The sequence below is a fragment of the Myotis lucifugus genome, unplaced genomic scaffold, assembly GCF_000147115.1.
Source record: "Myotis lucifugus unplaced genomic scaffold, Myoluc2.0 scaffold_247, whole genome shotgun sequence".
In the NCBI taxonomy this organism is placed as follows: Eukaryota; Metazoa; Chordata; class Mammalia; order Chiroptera; family Vespertilionidae; genus Myotis; species Myotis lucifugus.
Genome location: NW_005871295.1, coordinates 1450010 through 1468808, shown reverse-complemented (window position 1 = coordinate 1468808; position 18799 = coordinate 1450010). Strand labels below are relative to the sequence as shown.

The following is an 18799-nucleotide window of genomic DNA, read 5'->3' as shown; positions in this document are numbered from 1 at the left end:
TGGGGATCAAATGCAAACATGTTTTTTACATGCTTATATTAGGGGTTACATTTTAAATCTGAGATGTGTTTTCATTTTATGTTCACAGAAAAGCAAGAAATTTGAACCTGATTTTGATCCACTTGTTAATAACACGTGGGTCAGCAGGTTCAGGGCACAGAGACGGTTTCAGCAAGCAGCACGCAAGGTAAGTCTCAGCACCAGATTGAAATTTTAATTTGCTTAGTCATCAGCACAAGGAAATCAAACATTGAGTTCTTTTGTAACTGCTTTATTGAGATGTAATTTGCATACCATAAAATTTACTCTTGTAAAGTGTACAATTCAGTAGTTTTTAGTCTATTCACAGAGTTCTACAACTATCACCACTATCTAGTTTTAGAACATTTTTATCGCCACAAAAAGGCACCTGGTTCCCATTAGCGGTCACTCTCCATCCCCCCAGCCCTGGAAACCACTAATCTACATTCTGTCTCTGTGGATTTGCCTCTTCTGGACATTTCATGTAAATGGAATCATACAATGCATGTCCTTTGGCAACTGGCTTCTCTTTAACGTGTTTTCAAGGCTCATCCATGTGGTAACATATATCAGTACTTCATTCCTTTTTATGGGTTAACTAGCATTAAATTCGTGCACGGGGGAAAGGGTGGTGGGAGTTAGGTGGAGGCGGGCAAAGGTGGGGGGAAATAGGAACAGAAAGAGACTTTGCTGTGGGCCTTGACACACTGCCGTGTGCACATGATGTTTTGTTGAGTTGTACACTTGAAACCCGTATGTTTTGTGAACCAATGTCAACGCAATAAATTCAATAAAAAATAAAATAATCTCTTGCACAATTATTATCAAGGCTACAAGGTCAGGCTGGATTTCTCTTTGTCTCTTCAACATGTCTCCTTTGGTCCTTGCCCAGGGTCTTGTACTTGCTGGTTCCTCTGCTCAGAACCTTCTTCCCAGGATCATTGTCTCCTTATCACTCAAGTCTGAGATCAACCCTCACCCCCCTAGGAGTAGCCTTCCCTAATTATTCTTGCATAATGGCCAGACCACTCCCTTCCCAGCCCCAGTCATGTCTTCGTGCATTTACTCTCTCTTATTTTCTTCATGGTGTTGATCTTGTTTAAGTGTTTACTGTCATCCATTCCACCCCCCACGCCCCAGTTTACACACACACTTGGACCATCACCTCTGTGCAGGCTAATATTTGTTTGTTCCCACTGTATCTCCAATGCCTCGCACAGAACTGGCCACAGAGTAGCCACTTCATAATATCTGCTAAACCAGGGGTGGGGCATGTCCAGCCCACGGGCGGTATAAGGCCCTCGAAATCATTTGGCCTGGCCCTGCCGAAGTATCAGGGGTGAGTTAATTAAATGTTTGACCAAATATAGCAGGCTAATTTTTAAGATGATAATTTTGTATGGCCTATGGATTATGTTACAAATATCCAAATGGCCCTTGGCAGAAAAAAAAGGTTCCCACGCCTGTGTTAAAAGGAAGAATTTTCACAGGATGGAAAGGAGTGTTGGTTACGGAATGAATAATCATTCCAATAACTAGGACAGATTTGCGCGCATCCGCTCTGCAGTCAAAGCACAGCGGTGCACAGTGAGCGTGGCCCATCTTCCACAGCCCCATTTCTACAGAATTGTCCCTTCCGTTTGTCCTTCGACTCTGAAAACAACACAGTGGGAGCACTGCTATTCAGATGCACTGGAAAAAGGGAGTGTAGGAATAGTCATGTTTCCACTCTGGAAGTATGGGGAAACCGAGTCTCGTAAACCGGGTAAGACAAGGCTAGGTGATGGCCTGGTCTCATTTGTACTCAGGGCAGTCAGCATCACCCTGGTGTTGGATTCCCAGCCGCGGTCTCAGGCAGCAGCTTGCCACTCTCCTGGTGAATTCTGACTTACAGCCGTGGCCTTAGCCCTTAGCTGTGGTTGGGGAACATGAATTAAATCAAATGACGAAATGAGCATGTGTCAACGACTCGTTTGAAACCCTTATTCTTTCTGATTCTAGATCATGGTTCACCGACGGTTACTTAAAATGCTGGACATTATGCGTTTCATGGACAGAGAGACCATATTAAAGAGGCTCAAGCACAGCAGACATTCGATAGCACAAGGTGAGATATGGCGGGGAAGTCAGCGATGCTTCCACCAGCCGTCCTCACAGCATGAGGTTTCTTTACAATGCAGTTGGCTGCGTAGAAATATGATGTTTTCATAAATCACATGTATGTTTTCTATGGCTGCTAAACAAGTCACCGTAAACGTGTGGCTCAGAACAAACGTGTGGAGGTCAGAAATCTAAAATCAGGGATCCACAGGGCTGGGTCCCTGAGGCGCCAGCGGAGAATGTGTTCCTGGCCTCTCCCGGCTTCCGGAGGCCACCGGCACGCTTGGCTCCTGGCCACTTCCTCCAGTCACTGACCTCTGGCCTCTGTCATCACATCTCCTTCTCTGACTCTGACCCTCTTCTCTCCCTCTTTTAGGGATCTGTGATTATTTTAGGCCAGTGGTTCTCAACCTTCTGGCCCTTTAAATACAGTTCCTCATGTTGTGACCCAACCATAAAATTATTTTCGTTGCTACTTCATAACTGTAATGTTGCTACTGTTATGAATCATAATGTAAATATCTGATATGCAGGATGGTCTTAGGCGACCCCTGTGAAAGGGTCATTCGACCACCAAAGGAGTCGCGACCCACAGGTTGAGAACCGCTGCTTTAGGCCCACCCGGATCACCCAGGACAATCTCCCCATCTCAGTCAAGATCCTTAACTTAATCACACCTGCAAAGTCCCTGTCCCATGTAAGGTCACCAGAGACTAGGACAGTCAACACGTACACTTGCTGGCTGGTTGGCTGGGTCTGGTTTTATCTCAACCTAGCATTTACACACAGTGTTTTACCTCATATTATCTTTGCTATTTTTAAAAAGTTCCAATCCACAGGTGGGCTGGGGCTGTTGGAGGCCCATCCTCAGTAGCTCTATGAGCCCAACAGCCACATCACCATCTCCTTCCAGAAAACGTATTTCCAATCTGTGGCTCAGGTGCAGACCCACAGGCGGGCCTGGTCTCTCCAGCCCTCCTCCCTCCTGAGCCCGAGCCCCTGGACCTGGCTCAGGCTGCCCTGTCCTCCCCCAAAATAAAGTGAAAATAAAATAACATTTTTTATACATTGGAGCGGGGTGGAGGTAAAGGACAAAGGAGACATTAAAAATGGGAATGAATACATGCACACATAGATACTGTGATTGGAATGGCATGTAGCAGGTACCACATGGTGTGTGACAAATAAGCAACTGAAGATGGTGGTTTCACATAGAAATGCCTTAGGAGTCTCCCCAAAAGTGCTTTTTGTTTTTCCCTCATAGACAAGACTCCCTCCAAATACCTTCTGCTGCGGCTCAGTCAAGACAATCACTCCAGCTGGGGCTTTGTGTCACCCAAGCAAGTGCTGCCCTTCGCCTTCCCATCCCACAGTCCTCCCCAGGGCTTCGATGAGCTGGTGGGTGCTGCTGGGCTGGGGAGGGGCCGGGCTTGGTCAGATGGTTGTTCGGCAGACACCAAGGCAGGCCCTATCGCTGTCTCAGTCCCTTTGCCTCCTCTGAGAGGCTCCCCCCGGAGACCTGTGCCCAGGGACTGTGGCCAATGGGAAGCCAGGGGTCTTGTACCGCCACCACCTGGCATCCAACACACCTGTGCAGAGCTTCTGAGAGCCGGGGCTGGCCCTTTCCAGCCTGGGGCCCAGCAAGAGCACTGAGCGGAGCTTGACAACCCAGGCTCAGGCCTAGAGCAGATGGGCAGACGGAGAGACCCAGAGGACCTGGCCTGGCCCGGGAGGCAGGGCCTGCTCAGCTGAGCCCTTCTGCATCGTGAGCAATGGAGAGGCCAGAAGGACGGCCCAGAATCCCACAGTCTATCAGGCTCACAAGTCCCCCTTCCTCCATCCCTCCCTCCCCCCTCCCTGTCCCTCCTTTTCTCTCTCTCTCTCTCTCTCTCTCTCTCTCTCTTCCTGGCAAGAGGTGTGGTATTTCATCCCTCTTGCCCAATGGGCACAATGATGCATTATAATAAAAATGCAGCCCTGCATTGCATCCACCATGAGTGAGGCAGTGTCCTAAGGGCTTCAGTTGTATCAACTCTCTAATCTTCAACAAATATGTGCTGCGTATCATCTTACAGATGAGCAGGAAACTGAGACACAGGGACATTGCCAGAAATAAAATGTTGCCCCTGTTCACATAGTTGGCAAAAGAAAGTGTGTTTAAGTTGATATTGAAAGTGCATATGCTAAAAAAAAAAAAAAAAATCAGTTTCAAAGAATAAACTTGCCATTCACATCCTATAATGTGTGTTAAGCATTGCGGGACTGACTTTAGAAAGTCCATGTATTTTCTGCATTAGAAATTAAATGACTTAAAAGATTAGGATATTTTGTTCCTAGGAGAAAAAAATCTGATTTTCCAGCAAGAACAGATATCTGACACCTAATCATTGATGGCGGAGATCGCCACTGCGCTCATTCCTTTTGAGCAGCTCAAAGCTTAGGCATTTCATTCACTGCTTTAATTAGTTCTACAAAGGCTTCTCTGCTGCTCAGAGCTGATGAAAAGCAGACTGCTCAGCATTCCTGCCTTTAAAGAGTTCTCAAATTCATTTCACGAATACTCTATTTTATCAATTTTAAAATAACTTTTAAAATATTTAGCATCTTTGCCCAGCCAACGTGGCTCAGTCATTGAGCATCAAGGTAGGAACCAGGAGGTCACGGTTCTATTCCTGGTCAGGGCACAAGCCCGGGTAGTGGGCTCAATCCCCAGTGTGGGATGTGCAGGAGGCAGCCAATCAATGATTCTCTCTCATCACTGATGTTCCTCTCTCTCTCTCTTTCTCTCTCCCTTCTTCTCAAAAATAAATAAAAACATATTTTTAAAAATATTTAGCATCTTTGAAATTAGGAAGTGTCTTATAATTGATGGCATATTAACATGCATCACACTAATTTAATTATAGTGTCTTAGATCAAGTGAAATACGGTGTTTATTGAGTGCCATAATGCAGCAGGCGCTGTTTCAGATTCTCTGGGTGTCTGAGGCAGCTTGGCCAGCAGGAAGTTGATTGGTAGTGCTTTAGGGATTAGCAGCTGTGGGAGGGTGGTGGGAGTGGGAGCGGAAGCGGGAGTGGACAGAGAGAGAAGCTGTACTGCAGACCTTCTTGACAAAGGCCTCAGCTGAATTCATGAGGAGCTCTGATGCTGAGATAGGGTGAGAGGACCCAGCATTAGACCTGTCATTGGAGGTGGGCTGCCCTCGGAGGGGCACGTGGCCTTCACTGAGGCAGCGCCTGCAGCCAGGGCACCTCCTGAAGAGGGCTGACCCCAGAAAGTTGTTTGTATGAACTGGACTCCTAGCAACTGGGGGACTGAAACCTTTGAGCCTAAAGGTGATTCTGGGTGGCACCTCGCAGCATCCACGACAGTAGAAAATGAAAATGAAGAATCACTTCTACTAAGAGACAAGGAGGGGAGCTTGGCCACCGCCACCTCCAGGCCCCACACGTGCAGTAGCGACTGTGGTCGCGGGAAGGGATGCTTTAAGAATAGAGCTGTTCACTTAATGTTCAGAGTGTCAGGGCCAGCAGCACAGCCACCGTTGCTCAGTGTGGTTATGTGTCAATTCCTTGCGTTTTCCCCTTTCAGGCTCCTGACGGCCTTGGACCTGTCCCAATTAAACCTTCAGATATTCAAGTCAAGCACCATCATTCCTTCTTCAACCTGCAGGTCAGGCTGATTACATGGTATCGTTAATTAGGCTTCTTGTGACGTGAACGAAACATTTGAATTGCATTATTTTAATAGCTTGTTTTACTGTGGACTGTACTGTGTCACATACTGTGCGCACTTTCCTGCTGTCATTCTATGGTATGTGTGAGGCTAACAGACTCTGTTTTCCTGATGTGGCTTATGGGATCCAGGATCTCTCCTTATTCTGTTGAAATACCATCTATGTGCACACATGAAGGCACACAGATTAGAAACTTTAAGAAAAAGCACAAGATGAGGTGAAGAAAGTTAATCAGTCCTCCTTGAGTATATATGACCACTTCTGCTTTTGAAAATATAAATATTTTTATTTTTTCAACTATAAAGTATTATAAAGATACTTCTTTATTGTTGAAAGTATTACATTTTCCCCTTTTCCCCCCGATTGACCCCATCCAGCCCGCCATCACCCCCCACCTCAGGCCCTCACTGCCCCACTGTCTGTGCCCATAGGCCATGTATATATTCATATAAGGTCCTTAGTTGATTTCCTCACACCCACCCACCCTCCCTCGCCTTCCCTCTAAGGTTCCCCACTTCCATGCTTCTGTGTCTCTGGATCCACTGCATTCATCAGTTTATTTTGTTACTTAGATTCCAAGATGAGTGCGATCATGTGATACTTATCTTTCTCTGACTGACTTATTTCACTTAGCATGATATTCTCCAGGTCCCTTTATTATGACTCAAAGGGTAAGGAATTCTTCTTTTTTACTGCTGCATATTATTCCGTGGTATAAATGTACCACAGCTTTTTTATCTACTCATCTACTAATGGGCACTTGGGCTGTTTCCAGTTCTTAGCTATTGTAAATTGTGCTGCTATGAACATAGGGATGCATATATCCTTTCTGATTGATGTTTCTGATTTCTTGGGATATATTCCTAGAAGTGGGATTATTGGGTCAAATAGGAGTTCCATTTTTAATTTTTTGAGGAAACTCCATACTGTTCTCCATAGTTGTTGCACCAGTCTGCATTCCCACCAGGAGTGCACGAGGGTTCCTTTTTCTCCACATCCTCTCCAGCACTTGTTGTTTGTTGATTTGTTGATGATAGCCATTCTGACAGGTGTGAGATGGTACCTCATTGTTGTTTTAATTTGCATCTCTCTGATGATCAGTGACTTTGAGCATTTTTTCATATGTCTTTTAGTCATCTGTACGACCACTTTGGAAAAGTGTCTATTTAGGTCCTTTGCCCATTTTTTAATTGGATTGTTTGTCTTCCTTTTGTTAAGTTGTATGAGTTCCTCATATATTTTGGATATTAACCCTTTATCAGATGTATCTTTGCCAAATATGTTCTCCTATATAGTGGGGTCCCTTTTTGTTTTGTTGATGGTTCCTTTTGCTGTATAGAAGCTTTTTATTTTGATGTAGTTCCATTTATTTATTTTCTCCTTAAGTTTCCTTTGCCCTATGAGATGTATCCATAAACATATTGCTATGAGAGATGTCTGAGATTTTGCTGCCTATGGTTTCCTCTAGGATTTTTATGGTTTCCTGATTTACATCTAATTCTTTTAATCCATTTTGAGTTTATTCTTGTGTATGGTGTAAGTTGGAGGTCTATTTTCATTTTCTTGCATGTACCTGTCCAATTTTCCCAACACCATTTATTGAAGAGAATTTCTTGACTCCATTGTATGTTCTTGACTCCTTTGTCAAATATTAATTGAGCATAATGTCTTAGGTCGATTTCTGGGGTCTCTGTTTGATCGATATGCCTATTATTGTGCCAGTACCAGGCTGTTTAGCTTAGAGTGGTTTGTAGTGTAAGTCGATATCTAGTATTGTGATTCCTCCAACTTTGTTTTTCTTCCTCAAGATTGCTGCAGCTATTCAGGGTCTTTTTTGATTCCGTATACATTTTTGGAATATTTGTTCTAAATCTGTGAAATATGCCATTGGAATTTTAGTAAGGATTGCATTGAATCTATAGATTGCCTTGGGTAGTATGGACATTTCAATGATGTTGATTTTACCAATCCATGAACACGGTATATTCTTCCACTTGTTTATATCTTCTTCTATCTCTTTTTTCAATATCCTGTAGTTTTCCGAGTACAAGTCTTTTGCCTCCTTGGTTAAGTTTATTACTAAGTATCTTAATATTTTTGTTGCAATGGTAAATAGGATTCTTTGTTTAATTTCTCTTTCTGAGAATCCATTATCGGTGTATAAAAAAGCCATCGATTTTGGGGTGTTGATTTTATATCCTGCTACATTGCCAAATTCATTCATTAAACCTAGTAGTTTCTTGGTGAAGTCTTTAGGGTTATCTATGTACAATATCATGTCATCTGTGAATAGTGAAGAGTTTTACTTCCTCCTTTCCAATTTGGATGCCTTTTATGTTTTCTTCTTGTCTGATCACTGCAGCTAGAACTTCCAGAACGATGTTGAATAAGAGTGAGGAAAGCAGACATCCCTGTCTTGTTCTTGTTCTTAAGGGAAATGGTTTTAGTTTGGGGGCATTGGGTATGATGTTCGCTGTAGGTTTGTCATATATGGCCTTTATTGGGTTGAGATATGCTCCCTCTATTCCCACTTTGCTGAGAGTTTTTATCAAAAATCGCCGTTGGATTTTGTCGAATTCTTTCTCTGCATCTATTGATATATCATGTGATTTTTGTCTTTCAATTTGTTTGTGTGATCTATCGCCTTTATTGATTTGTGAATATTGTACCACCCTGCATCCCTTGAATAAAACCCACTTGGTCATGGTGTATTATCCATTTAATATATTTCTGGATCCAATTTGCTAATATTTTGTTGAGCATTTTAGCATCTGTGTTCATCAGGGATATTGGCGTGCAATTCTCTTTCTTTGTAGTGTCTTTATCTGGCTTTGGAATTAGGGTAATGCTGGCCTCATATAAAGAGCTTGGAAGTGTTCCTTCCTCTTGGATTTTTTGGGAATAGTTTGAGGAGGATAGGTGTTAGTTCCTCATTGAATGTTGGGTAAAACTCTCCTGCGAAGCCATCAGGACCAGGACTTGTTTGCTAGAAGTTTTTTAATTACTGTTTCTATTTCATGAGTTGCTATTGGCCTATTCAAGTTTTCAGATTCTTCCTGATTCAGTTTTGGGAGTTTGTATGTTTTTTAGGAACTTGTCCATTTCATCCACATTGGCCAGCTCGTTGGCATATAGTTGTTCACAGTATTTTCTTACAATCCTTTATGTTTCTCTGGTGTCAGTGGTTACTTCTCTGTTTTCATTTCTGATTTTATTTATTTGGGTCCTCTCTCTTTGTTTCTTGATGAGTCTGGTTCATCAATTTTGTTCATTGTTTCAAAGACCAGCTCTTGGTTTTCATTTATTTTTGTATTGTTTTTTTTTTGTCTCTATGTTATTTATTTTTGCTCTAATCTTTATTATTTCATTTCTTCTACTTATTCTAGGTTTTCTTGTTGTTCTCTTTCAAGTTGTAGGGTTAAATAATTTATTGTTGCTTTTTCTTGTTTTTTTGAGGTGGGCCTGTATTTCTAGGAACTTCCCTCTCAGGACTGCTTTTGCTATGTCCCAGAGATTTTGGGTTGTTGTGTATTCATTTTCATTTGTTTCCAGGAAGTTTTTGATTTCTTTCTTGATCTTGTTGGGAACCCATTCATTGTTTAATTACATGCTATTTAGCCTCCATGTGTTTGGATGTTTTGGGGTGTTTTTGATTTCTAATTTCATTCCACTGTGATCTGAGAAGATGCTTGATATTATTTCAGTCTTCTTGAACTTGTAGAGACTTGTTTTGTGTCCTAAAATGTGGTCTATCTTTGTTAATGATTCATGTGCACTTGAGAAGAACGCATATTCTGCAGCTTTGGAGTGAAATGTTTTATAAATGTCAATTAAATCCATCTGGTCCAGTGTGTCCTTTATAGTCACAGTTTCCTTGTTAAGTTTTTGTCTGGAAGATCTATCCAGTGAAGTCAGCAGGGTGTTAAAGTCCCTTACTATGAATGTATTGTTGTCAATTGTTCTGTTAAAGTCCTCTAGAAGATTTTTACACATTTAGGTGCCCCTATACTGCGTGCATATATGTTTACCAGGGTTACATCCTCTTGTTGGATCAATCCCTTTAGTATTATGTAGTAACCTTTATTGTCTCTCTCTTTTTTGCCTTTATTGTCTCTTGTGATGGCCTTCATTTTGAAGTCTATTTTGTCAGATATGAGTATTGCTACTCCAGTTTTTTTGTTCTTTTCCATTTACATGGAAATGTTTTTTCCATCCCTTCACTCTCATCCTGTGTGATCTTTTGTTCTGAGGTGGGTTTCTTGTAGATAGTATATAGTTGGGTCATGTTTTTGTATCAGCTACCCTATGCCTTTGATTGGAGCATTTAATCCATTTATATTTAAGGTTGTTATTAATAGGTACTTATTTATTGCCATTTTAATTCTGTATGCCTAGTTTTCTCTCTCCATTTCTCCTCATTACAGCAGTCTCTTTAGCATTTGTTGTAATGCTGGCTTGGTGGTGATGTATTCCTTTAGCTTTCTTTCTCTGGGAGGCTCTTTATTTGACTGTCTATTTTGAATGATAGCCTTGCTGGATATAGTATCTTGGTTTCAGATCATTGCTTTCCATTACCTTGAGTACTTCATGCCATTCCCTTCTGGCTTGTAGAGTTTCTGATGAGAAATCAGGTGTCTGCCTTATGAGAGCTCCTTATAGGTAACAGTTTGCTTTTCTCTTGCTGTCTTTAAGCTTCTCTCTTGTCTTTACTTTTTGGGATTTTAATTATGATGTGTCTGGGTGTGGGCCTGTTTGGGTTCTTCTTGTTTGGGGCTCTCTGAACCTCTTGAACTTGTGTGACTTTTTTCTTTACCAAATTAAGGAAGTTTTCTGCTATTATTTCTTCAAACATGTTCTCTATCCCTTTCTGCTTCTTCTAGCATGCCTGCTATTCGAATATTGGTACGTTTCATTGTTGTCCCACAGTTCCTTTAAGCTGTCCTCTTGTTTTTTAACTGTTTTCTCACTTTGGTTCTCTGATTGAGTGATTTTTTTCAACCTTGTCTTCTATTTCACTGACTTGACCCTCACCTTCCTCTAATCTGCTGTGTATTCCTGCCAGTGTGTTCTTTATTTGTGCTATGTCATTTTTATTTCTGTTTTTATAGTTACTATATCATTTCTCATGCTATTGAGCTTCTTTACCATCCTTATTCTGAACTCTATATCAGATAAATTTCTTATCTCTATTTCATTTAGCTCTTCTTCTGGATAATTCTCTTGTTCTTTCATTTGTGGGTTGTTTCTTTGTCTCCTTGTTTTGGCTGCCTGTTTGGATTTGTGACTATGTATTAGGTAGATCTGCAATGCCTCTCAATCTCTAGTGCAGGATAGTGTCAAACACTTTTTCTGACTAATTAGATCAGGCAAATACTCAAAGCCTCCAGAGACTGCCTCTGTCTACAGCAGTGGTTCTCAACCTTGGCTGCACATTAGAATCACCTGGGAATCTTTTTAAAATCCTGATTTCTGGGCCTCATCCTCCAGAAATTGTTTCTTTGTTATGGGATGGGGCCAAAACATTAGTAACAAAGAAACAGAATTTTCGGAGGATGAAGCCCAGAAATTAGAATTTTAAAAAGATTCCCAGGTCATTCTAATGTGCAGCCAAGGTTGAGAACCACTGGTCTACAGACTTATAAGATTCTGTCTTGAATTGCCCTCAGGCAATCATCCACAGGTGCTGCAAGAGTTTTTTTCAATAGGGTGGGGCAATTGCTTCTGCCTGGAGGGCTAATTGTTATTCTCAGTCTCTTAATGGGCTTCAGCAACTCTGCACTGTGGGGCAAGGTGTTTTCCAACAGGGTGAGTCAACTGTCTTCCCACAGCAAGGCTGCCTGTATAACAAATGTCTGTGTGGGAAAGATGACCTCAGCAGCATGAAGGAATGACAGCACAGGAAACCAGGGTGTCTGCCTTCTGAGCTCTAACCCCAGAGCCCCTGATCCTGCTCACACAGCTCCAGTCCACTCTGCCCTCCCTTTGCTAGAGCACAAGGTGGTTGGCTCCATAGGGAATTCTGTGCATTGGCCCTTTAAGAGGGTGCCTGAATTTCCAGCTGCTTCTCCCTGACAGACAGCAACCCTGCTGCTTTTCACAGCCAGGTATTATGTGGGTACCCTTCTCAGCTCTGGTGCTCCCTGCTAGGGGAGCCCAGGTTGAGGATTAGACCCCAGAGTTCTCAGTGGCAAACCCCTCCCCACAATCTGAGATATCTTTCTGGGATTTCAGTTGCTGTCTGTGGGAGCCCAGCCAGCCTCCACCCCTCCTACCAGTCTCTATGCAGTCTCCACTTTCAGTCCACAGCTATCAGGGTTCTCTCCAGCAAGTCTTCCATTGATTATTCCGGAAGTTTTTCTGTATTTCAGTTGTAATTCCAGTTTGGTCATAGGAGAATGTCTGTGCAGCATCCACTTATTCTGCCATCATTTTTAATCCTCCCCTGAAAATATAAATATTTTTCATTACTAACCAGTAGTTGAGGTCTTTCTAAGCATGTGGCACTGAAGGGTACTTGTGGGTGGCTCTGTGTGCTGGCACCAGGACTGGCACCAAGTCACTCCAGCACAGTCAAATGAACCATTGCCACAATCTCGTGGCAACAGCATGGAGCTTGTTTTCTTTTATCACCAGGAAGCTCAGAAGTGTTATTGTTGAGAATAGACTCCATTAAATGGTCACAAACTTTTAAGGATATTGAATCAGTCATCTTATTTTATCCCCAGGTTCCTCAATTGTACAAAATTAGGAGGTACCAGCCATTCTCTGTTCAGTTGTCTTCATCAAGTTACAGACCTCAAAAGCTTGCTCGAGCCCTGAAGCAAGGAGCTGAGGTAACACATCCCCCTTTGGGAATTGCCCTCACCTTTCCCCTCTTGTCCCAGCATCAAGACTAACACTGCTCTTGGTCCTTGCCCAGGATGAAGCCACCACCGTGATAGCCCTGCCAAAGCAGGACGTCACCCCTCAGTCCCCTGGCAAGATCTCAATCTTGAACATGAAACCACCCAAGGCCTTAGCTGTGTCTCCAGATTATGACCCACTTTACATCTTTGTAAGTGACCATTGGCAGAAGTCTTGTGTTCTGTGTTCCTTTATTTCAGCAGTTGCTTTATAAGAAAACAGATGTATTAATTGGGAATATTTTTACCTCTTTGGAATGTCAAGGTTTAAACAATATGTCATCTTCAAAATTGCTTGCTTGGAGAATATCAATGCTTCTGTCTTTTAGTAATCACAGCATTTATTTTTATAACAACAGCTTTGTGATCTTTTCTAATTATATATCATCTATAATATACTAGAGGCCCGATGCACGAAATTCGTGCAAGGGGCTTGGTCCTCGCAGCCACGGCTTTGTCTGGACTGTCGTCTGGAAGGACATCCGGAAGGTCATTCGGCTGTCTGGTCTAATTAGCATATTATACTTTTATTATAGACCAGAGGCCCAGTGCATGAAATTCGTGCATGGGTAGGGGGTGTCCCTCAGCCCGGCCTGCACCCTCTCTAATATGGGACATCCCTCTCACAATCTGGGACCTCTGGCTCCTAACTACTTGCCTGCCTGCCAGCCTGATCCCCCTAACTGCCCTCCCCTGCCAGCCTGATCCCCCTAACTGCCCTCCCCTGCCAGTCTGATCCCCCTAACTGCCCTCCCCTTCCAGTCTGATCCCCCTAACTGCCCTCCCCTGCCGGCCTGATCCCTGTAACTGCCCTCCCCTGATGGCCTAATCCCTCTAATTGCTCTCCCCTGCCAGCCTGATCATCCCTAACTGCACCTGCCTAGGCCCTGCCACCATGGCTTTCTACAGAAGGACGTCCGGTCTAATTAACATATTACCCTTTTATTAGTATAGATTATATGTATATACATGCACACACACATAATGTTTTAAAAAAGAGAAAGGAAAATCACAACAGAAAAAGAAAGTAAAATTACCCCAAATCCCATCATTCAATGTTGGTTCCTATTCCACTCTTGGGCAGTACATCGCTGCCATACTCACGCCTCTGCCTACCAGCTTTCTCTGTCCTACTTTGTTTCTGTAGCTGCACATGCTTACCCACCAGAAGCAACCTAACCATGCCACTTCCTGCTCATTAATCGTCATGGACCCCGCTTTTCTACCAAATTAAGCCAACACTCCTGGAACTGTGAGGCCAGTCATAATCCCCAGCCCCGTGAGTCCCTGTCCCCTGACACACATCCCTGCCAAACTCCATGTCCCTCCCATCACCAGGTCTTTGCTTATTCTGACCTGCACTCGTGGGGTTCTCTCTCCTACTCCACATTTCCAGCTGCCCCAGTCCCATCCAGACAGGAAATCTGATGAAGTTCTACGCCATGATGGCATCACATACACACAGAAAGCAGGGGGCCTCAAACACCACTTGAGAAAGTCCCCTTTGTGAGAATTCCCAGTGTGGGCAGAGGTGCTAATGGTCACACCCGAGGTCATCCAGCCAGTTGGTGGGGAGCTGGGACGCCACGCCGCCTGCCTGTCTCCTGCCTGTTCCAAGGGCTCCTCCTCAGGACGGAGCTGCTTTTCTGTGGAGAGCTGTGGTGTTGGCCGTGCTCTGGCATTTTCTTATTGTCCCGTGGGTTGAGGAGAATGCTCCTCAGAGACATAGAATCTTAGAACTAGAATAACCTCGCAGGACATTTAACTCAGTGATTTTCAAACTTCCTTTAGTACCAGAAGCCTCTCAACAGCTGAAATTTTACAGAGAAAGGCAAAATGTAAAATAGATAAAGCTCTGGTTGCTCGGATGGCAGTGGGGCAGGGGCTCTCCTGAGGGGCCATCCCAGCAAAGCCCTGGTGTCCCCGCAGCAAGGTCTGAACAATCAGTGTTTATTCCCCAGACCCACCCACTGCCATCTTCTCATTGTTTTAAAAGTGAGAACACTGCCCTGACCGGTTTGGCTCAGTGGATAGAGCATTGGCCTGCAGACTGAAGGGTCTAGCGTTTGATTCCAGTCAAGAGCATGTACCTTGGTTGAGGGCACACCCCCAGTGGGAGGTGTGCAGGAGGCAGCTGATTGATGTTTCTCTTCAATCAATGTTTCTAACTCCCTATCCCTCTCCCTTCCTCTCTGTAAAAAATCAATAAAATATATTTTTAAAAAATAAATAAATAAACAAATAAATGTGAGAACACTGATCTGGAGGAACTGAGGGATTTTCCAGTCATACCAAACTTCCTTAGAAAACATCAGTAGTTATATATTAATTTATTAATTCCACTAACACTTAGGGTGTGCCTGCTGTGCATAGGATAGGAGCCCAAGTAAAGGAGCAATTCATCCAAGAGGCACAACAACCCTAAATATCCATCCACCTAATGCCAGAGCTTCAAACTGATGCAACAAAAACTGATTGAACCGCAAAGGAAAAAGTAGACAAATCCACAATTATAGTTGGTGAATTAAACACCCCTCTCTCACAAACAAGGCTCAATAAAATGGAAAAGATTCAAATTAAATGAAGTATTTTTTCTGACTTGGATAGATTAAGTCAGAAATAAATAGCATAAAAATATCTAGAAAATCCCCCCAAAATTTGGAAGCTAAATTATATACTTTAAAATAGCCAAAAGGCCAAATAGGAAATCAAAAGAAATTACAAAGTATTTTTAACTGAACGAAAATGAAAACATAACACAAGAATTTTGTGGGAAATTTATAACACTATTCACCTACATTAAAAAATGAGTTCAGGCAAGACCCCTCTTCCGTCTTTCTCCCTGGCCCTCTGCAGCAGCTTGCAGCCTTCCCGGCAAGCTTGACTGGACCATTCAATGCCGGCACCACACTAGGCTCTCCTTCCCCCACTTCTATGCCTCCCCGGTCGGCTGCAGTTCTCTTAAAGCAGTGGTTCTCAACCTTCTGGCCCTTTAAATACAGTTCCTCATGTTGTGACCCAACCATAAAATTATTTTCGTTGCTACTTCATAACTGTAATGCTGCTACTGTTATGAATCGTAATGTAAATATCTGATATGCAGGATGGTCTTAGGTGACCCCTGTGAAAGGGACATTCGACCGCCAAAGGGGTCTCGACCCACAGGTTGAGAACCGCTGCCTTAAATTGTGGGAGACATTTGTTTCTTGGCAACGATTTGGGTTTCTACAAGCCATGTGTTTTGTTGTGATTTTTTTTTAATGTTTTAGAAAATTATACAAACAAATAGAACAAACTAGTTCTCAACCTACTAGTTCTTAAACTTCTGAAATTAAACAACTGTGGAGGGGCAAAAGCTATGTTGTTGTTTGCGACAAGAATGGAGTTATTGTTAGAAAATCCTGGAAGGGTCGCCGCAAGGCTCTATGTTCTCATACTTTGGTATAATTGCTCTGTGCCTCCATTAGTTCTGCTGGAAAACTAATAAAAAACAGGATCTTCCCTAAAACCAGATATTACCTCCACATGGAGCCTTCCTCAATTAAAAACATCACCAAAACAATGTTAAATGTTGACATTTCCTGATAGAGCAAATGGCACCCTCTTCTTTGCCTTCTTTTCGAAGTAGTTTTTCAAAAGCTACTTCTGTTTTCAAAGCCAGAAGCTTACTTGCTTTTTAAAACCACTTTGCTTATTTAATAAATCCCCCTAATTCATCGAATTAAGAAACAAATACTTTAAGCCGTTTTAAGCTGTGATCTCAGTTGTACTTGTTTCCATGTGATGAGCTGAGTGCAGCCACGTGGTACGTCATGCCGGAAGAGGGACACTGATGAATGGCTGACATTTGGGACTGCCAGTGTGAAGACACCCACTCTCCTGCTGCTCCCCAGAGGCGCTGCCATGGAGGCCCTGTCAGTGCGAGTGGAAGCCACCGAGAGCATTAGCAGTGCCTGCCCTCCGCCTGGCTCATAGGCCAGGAAACAAATGAGAATCGTTTTCTCTCTCTCTCTCCTGCAGAATCCCAACCCAGGATTGTTTGCTGTGAAGCACCCTCTGACCTACACAGAAACCTTGATAGATTACTATCTGTGCACTCACCCCAAGTACAAGTTCACCAAGGAGTCCCACATCGGGTCCAGCATTCCTCTCACCCAGAGACAGTTTCTCCATCACACGGTAATGCCGTCCCCAGGCTCGCAGGCAGAGCTCGCCCCGGGCTGCAGGGAAGGGCGGGGAACAGGGATGGAGGGGCACCACTGGAATTGAGACAAAGAAGGCTTGCAGCCACAGCTGAGGAACGGGAAAGCTAACAACGATGGCTATGTGCACTCTCGCACTGACAGCCCTCCAGAGGTCCAGGGGGGAGACGCACACCACTCTGGCCCCAACCATACCCACCTCTCCGGCTGCAAGTTGCCCTTTTTCAATATTCACACTCTCTTTCTCCCTTGAAGATGACACCTCCTATGCATTTTTATTCCTATTTCAACCCCGCAAAAGCCATCACATGGCAGGCATAACCCCATGGCCTGATTGCCTCTTCTTTGCCCCCAGCAAGTGTAGAAACCTCAGAATGGACAAGGTGCTGGTGTGACAAATGCACACTAAGGAAGAGGCTCCAAAGAATTCCTTCTTCCCCCAGATAACCAACCTGAATATCAGTGACATCTCTTGGGAGTTGCCCTCAGGACCTTTACACTCAATAAATCCCTAACTCGGGTCATTATCGATGCCCTACTGTTGCCAACTACACCTCAAACAGCTCCTCCTCCGGCCTTACCTTTTTGTTCTGTGATTTGTGCAGTGGCCCATGTGATCCTTGATCCCTGCCTCTCCCTCAAATACCTAACCATCACTGGGTTCTACCAGTCTGCCCCAAACAGCTTTTGAATCTCCCTCTACGCTCCCCGCGGCCACCACTGTGCTGTCAGCCCTCTCTAGAAAACTTCCTTCAATACGCATCCCTCCAATCACGTTGTTTGTTAGTTTGAACCCTCTCTGCGGTCCTGCTGCCCGTGAGACTAGCTCCAAGCTCATTAGCTTGTCCCTCGAGCCTTTCATAACCAGCCTGCCTCTCCAGACGTATTCCCTGCAACCGCCCTCACACTCAGCCCAGCGGGCGCCCTCCTGGCAACACCCCCCCTGCACCTCCCTGCACTTGCAGGTGCTTCCCCTGCCTAGATGCCCTTTGATGAACCACCAGCCTCTTTGACTGTGGCTTCAGCACCATAGTCACCATAACCAAACAGATGGTAAGGCCATATCTGCCCCCCCACCAGGGCCTGCTGAATCATGATGTGCCTAATGAATCAGGAGAAGGAACGCTCCATTGGCCCCATGTTAATTGTGTGCTGCATTGTTGAATGCCTTTTGCTGGAGCACTTGTCTTTTAGCTTCATACAAATTCAATCAAACTGAATGAAATTATAAATTTTGGAATTAATATTTGAGCATAAACTATAGTCAATTGAATGAAATGAAAGTCCTTCCTAGGCTTCGCCTCACCAAACAGTTCCTTTACATGCAGTGCCCTGTGCCGGCTTCCATTCCAGGACATTATACCCGGAATAATGCACTGGAAGAGGTTCCAGCCCCAGGTTCTCACATCTCTGCCCGACACCTCCAAGACAGAGACAGCACAGAGGTAAGCACAGCTCATGTCTCACGGAGGCTGTGGTCCCAAAATGTGACATGCCAATCAGTGTCAGGTTATGCTTTCTTAATGCATGAGGGAAGTTTGCTAGTCACAGAAAAAGATGAGGTACACTGATTTTCAAATTTTGAATTGGTCTTAAGATACACTTTAAAAACAACTAGTGTCCGGAGGTGCCCACTTGGCCGGGGACAGGACCCTCCTCCTCACCCTGAGCACCTACAAAAACAAACAAACAAACAAACAAACAAACAAAAAACAACTAGTGTCACAGGTGGCTAGTTGGCCATCCTATATAATAAAAGTCTAATATGCTAAGTGTCTGACCATTCGACCAGTTGGTATGATGCACATTGACCACAGAGGGCAGACACTCAACCAGTA

General features: G+C 43.8%; 1 protein-coding gene across 1 annotated transcript in view; it reads left to right on the top strand.

Moving 5' to 3' along the window:
• The window catches only part of CFAP221 (cilia and flagella associated protein 221), an 87657-nt gene that overhangs the window by 55306 nt on the left and 13552 nt on the right, over positions 1 to 18799 (top strand). Inside the window, exons 13-20 of the mRNA XM_023762517.1 lie at positions 89 to 187; positions 2023 to 2128; positions 3386 to 3519; positions 5713 to 5793; positions 12583 to 12690; positions 12777 to 12911; positions 16780 to 16938; positions 18315 to 18406. Of these exons, the coding sequence (XP_023618285.1) occupies positions 89 to 187; positions 2023 to 2128; positions 3386 to 3519; positions 5713 to 5793; positions 12583 to 12690; positions 12777 to 12911; positions 16780 to 16938; positions 18315 to 18406 (914 nt within the window). The remainder of the gene's footprint in view (positions 1 to 88; positions 188 to 2022; positions 2129 to 3385; positions 3520 to 5712; positions 5794 to 12582; positions 12691 to 12776; positions 12912 to 16779; positions 16939 to 18314; positions 18407 to 18799) is intronic.